At 40.3% G+C, this 3,009-nt stretch overlaps 1 protein-coding gene across 1 annotated transcript in view; it reads left to right on the top strand.

Moving 5' to 3' along the window:
- LOC107098042 (V-type proton ATPase subunit G 1-like) overlaps window positions 1-2,551 on the top strand; it is an 8,355-nt gene extending 5,804 nt beyond the window's left edge. Inside the window, exons 2-3 of the mRNA XM_015395472.1 lie at window positions 1,285-1,385; window positions 2,231-2,551. Coding sequence (XP_015250958.1) covers window positions 1,285-1,385; window positions 2,231-2,404 — 275 coding nt within the window. The 3' untranslated portion in view covers window positions 2,405-2,551. The remainder of the gene's footprint in view (window positions 1-1,284; window positions 1,386-2,230) is intronic.
- Window positions 2,552-3,009: the final 458 nt, after the last annotated feature.

The following is a 3,009-nucleotide window of genomic DNA, read 5'->3' as shown; positions in this document are numbered from 1 at the left end:
TGGATCGGTTTCAGAGGGGTGATGTAAACGGGGTAATAATAATGTTATGTTAGATAATTTCACAATAAACGGATTAATCCCAGCGGGAAGGAAGGTGCATCATTGGCTGAATATCAGCTGTGAACACTTTGCATGAATATGCAAACTGCCTTAAAGCAGTCTGCATATTTATAGTTGGTTTGTGTTACTGCTGCCCTCCTTAAAGGTGCTTAGTGTTGGTTTAAGGCGATACAGACCTCCTCAGGCCATGGCAGAGACGTCTTTCAACTAGTATAATCACAAAAGTTATCAAATTATTTTATGAAGGTTGAAAAGTTTCTTAGTGTTGCTCTGAAACTGATATATATTTTTAGTTTTGTTTTTTTTAATGTAACTTAAAAATTAAAGTGAAAAGTAGTTTTAAACATTTATTTTATTTACAAATCTTTTTTCACTTTTATTTTTTTTTTTTTAGTTTTAGATCTTTTTTTTTCCTATTTCCTTTAATTTTGATTGATTTTGAATTTCTATTGATCAAATTTAGCTCAATTCTACAACGGAGTATTTTATTTTTTTTTTCGGGTATAAAGTCATAAAGTCTAGTTTATGATTGATATTATTATGTTGTCCTGTGTTCTTATGTCTTACTGTACTGCTGCCTCTTGGCCAGGTCTCCCTCGAAAAAGAGATTTTATCTCAAGGGACTTCCTGGTAAAATAAAGGTGAAAAAATAAAATAAAACTACGAGAATAAAGCCGCAACTTTACAAGAATAAAGTCATAATATTATGAAAAGCGGGTGTGCTAAAAGATTTCCTTATTTGTCAAACTGAAGCCAAAGTATAACTTCCCATAATTCTCCACATTCCTCATTTTAGGGAAGACGGTGCTTCTTATAAGAGTCGTCATAATATAACTTTATTCTAGTATTTTTCTGACTTTATTCTCATAATGTTACAACTTTATTTTCAATAGAAACCTAGCCCTAATACTAGCCTTGCCCTAATACTCCATCGTACCATTCTTTATCACCTAAGGATGAATAAAGCCCATAATTCATCTGATAAATGGACTGGAATATAAACTGTTTGTATGAAAAGGAGTTTATTGGAACAATTAATAAACCAGAAAAATGTTCCTGTGTCCTTCCTGCTGCTTAAAAGACATTGAAGGACTTTATTTTATACACATTTTATAAATCTAAACTTCAGAGATCCTCAGAACACATTGTCAGGCTGAACTAGATCCCAGTCTTGTCCTGTTGGGGTTGATCTGGTTGTTATCAGTGTTTCATGTGTTTCTGCAGGTAAGAACCGGCGTCTGAAGCAGGCGAAGGAGGAGGCCCAGGCTGAGATTGAACAGTACCGCCTGCAGAGGGAGAAGGAGTTCAAGACCAAGGAAGCTGCTGTGAGTTACTCCTCTGTTCGTCCGCCGGTCCTTCTCTCTTTCTCCTCATTTGAAGCTTCTTGGTTCCTTCTTAGGTTTTCCTCTGATCCTCATTTGAATTTGTTTTCCCCCCAGTTTTTATTGTCATTACACTGTCACAAGTATAGAGAAACGAAATGCACTCTGCATTTAACCCAGGCAGTGGGTCCTGGGGGGCCGTTGTCCTGCAGGTTTTAGAGGTTTCTCTGCTTCAGCACAGCTGATTCTGATGATTGCAGTTCAGAAAAAGCCTCTTCATCACCTATCAATGTGAATCTGCTGCGCTGGAGCAGAGAAACCTCTAAAACCTGCAGGACTGCGGCCCCAGATCCCACTGTGGGGATGCCTGATTTAACCAATCACCTTGGGAAGCAGTGGGCTGCCATTGTGTGGGGTCAAGGGTCTGGCTCAAGGACCCTGAGTGGCAGTCTTTGAACTCAAAACCTCATGATTCGAAGCTCTGTGCACTAAGCACTAGGCCGCCTCCTCCTCCTTCCTCTGACCAATCACCAACCAGCACCAGCAGACATGCTAAATCCAACCCAGTGGTGATCTGGACATTTAAAGGTTTATTCATAAAGAACTCCAGGCATTTATATGATGAAATGTTGCCTTTTACTCTACAAAATATCCTTTATTGTGAAATATAACTTACTTCCTTTTTTTGCTAAACCAGTAGAAAGACGTTTGGTTTTTCTGGTAAACTACATGAAGCTGCTAGCACCCAGTAAAATAACGTTTACAGCTGTTTGCATTGAACACCAAATAAAAAGCTGCCATAAAGTTTTGTTTCTCCTTCTCATCGGTCTGTTTTTTGCCCCTCCCAGGCTCTCGGTTCCCATGGTAACAGCGCCGTGGAGGTTGATCGCGACACAGTGGAGAGGATGGCTCGTATCCAGGACAGTTACCGCGGCAACCGGGAGAAGGTGCTGAACGAGCTGCTGCGACACATCTGCGACATCCAGCCGGAGGTTCACGCCAACTATCGCGTGGCCGGCTGAAAAGGGGGCGGAGCCACGTTCAAGGCCCCGAGGGGGGGCGGGGCTTGGTCCGGATCTGTCGATGTTATATTTCCTGTGCTTATGTTTACAACGTATTTATATTTTCAAAAAATAAAACCTGTTTGTTGCTTTAAATGCTTCCCGATTAAAAAAATAAATAAAAGTCTCCAGCTAAATCCAGCCAATTGCGGAACGAGTCTCACAACTCTGCTGTGATCCGGACGCCTGATTGGCTGGAAGAAATGCTCTTATTGTGAAAGTAGTAATTCCACAGTGTTTTCCTGTTTGTGACCATGTGACCTCCTGTTGATTGTGATGTGATGATGAAACATTAAAGTGAATGCTGATTGGTTGAATCTGCGTCCTGTCGTTAAGTTTTCCAGAGACTTGATTGTAGTGGCAATTGTTTGTCAAACCAAACATCCAATAAAATTCCAATAAGCCACTATAGGCACTGGGGTCACGTTTTCTTGACGCAGGCAAAAGAAGTGGAAGTCCAAACTTGTAGATGTTTAGTTGATTTATTTCCTATATTTTGTCACATTACAGAGTTCACACTTTCCTTGCTCTGTTACCTCTCTTGCACTGGTAAAAACCCATAGGCC

This window comes from Cyprinodon variegatus, unplaced genomic scaffold (assembly GCF_000732505.1).
Source record: "Cyprinodon variegatus isolate N-32 unplaced genomic scaffold, C_variegatus-1.0 Scaffold743, whole genome shotgun sequence".
NCBI lineage: Eukaryota > Metazoa > Chordata > Actinopteri > Cyprinodontiformes > Cyprinodontidae > Cyprinodon > Cyprinodon variegatus.
Note: the sequence above shows the minus strand (reverse complement) of the source record. Positions and strands in the feature narration are given on the sequence as shown.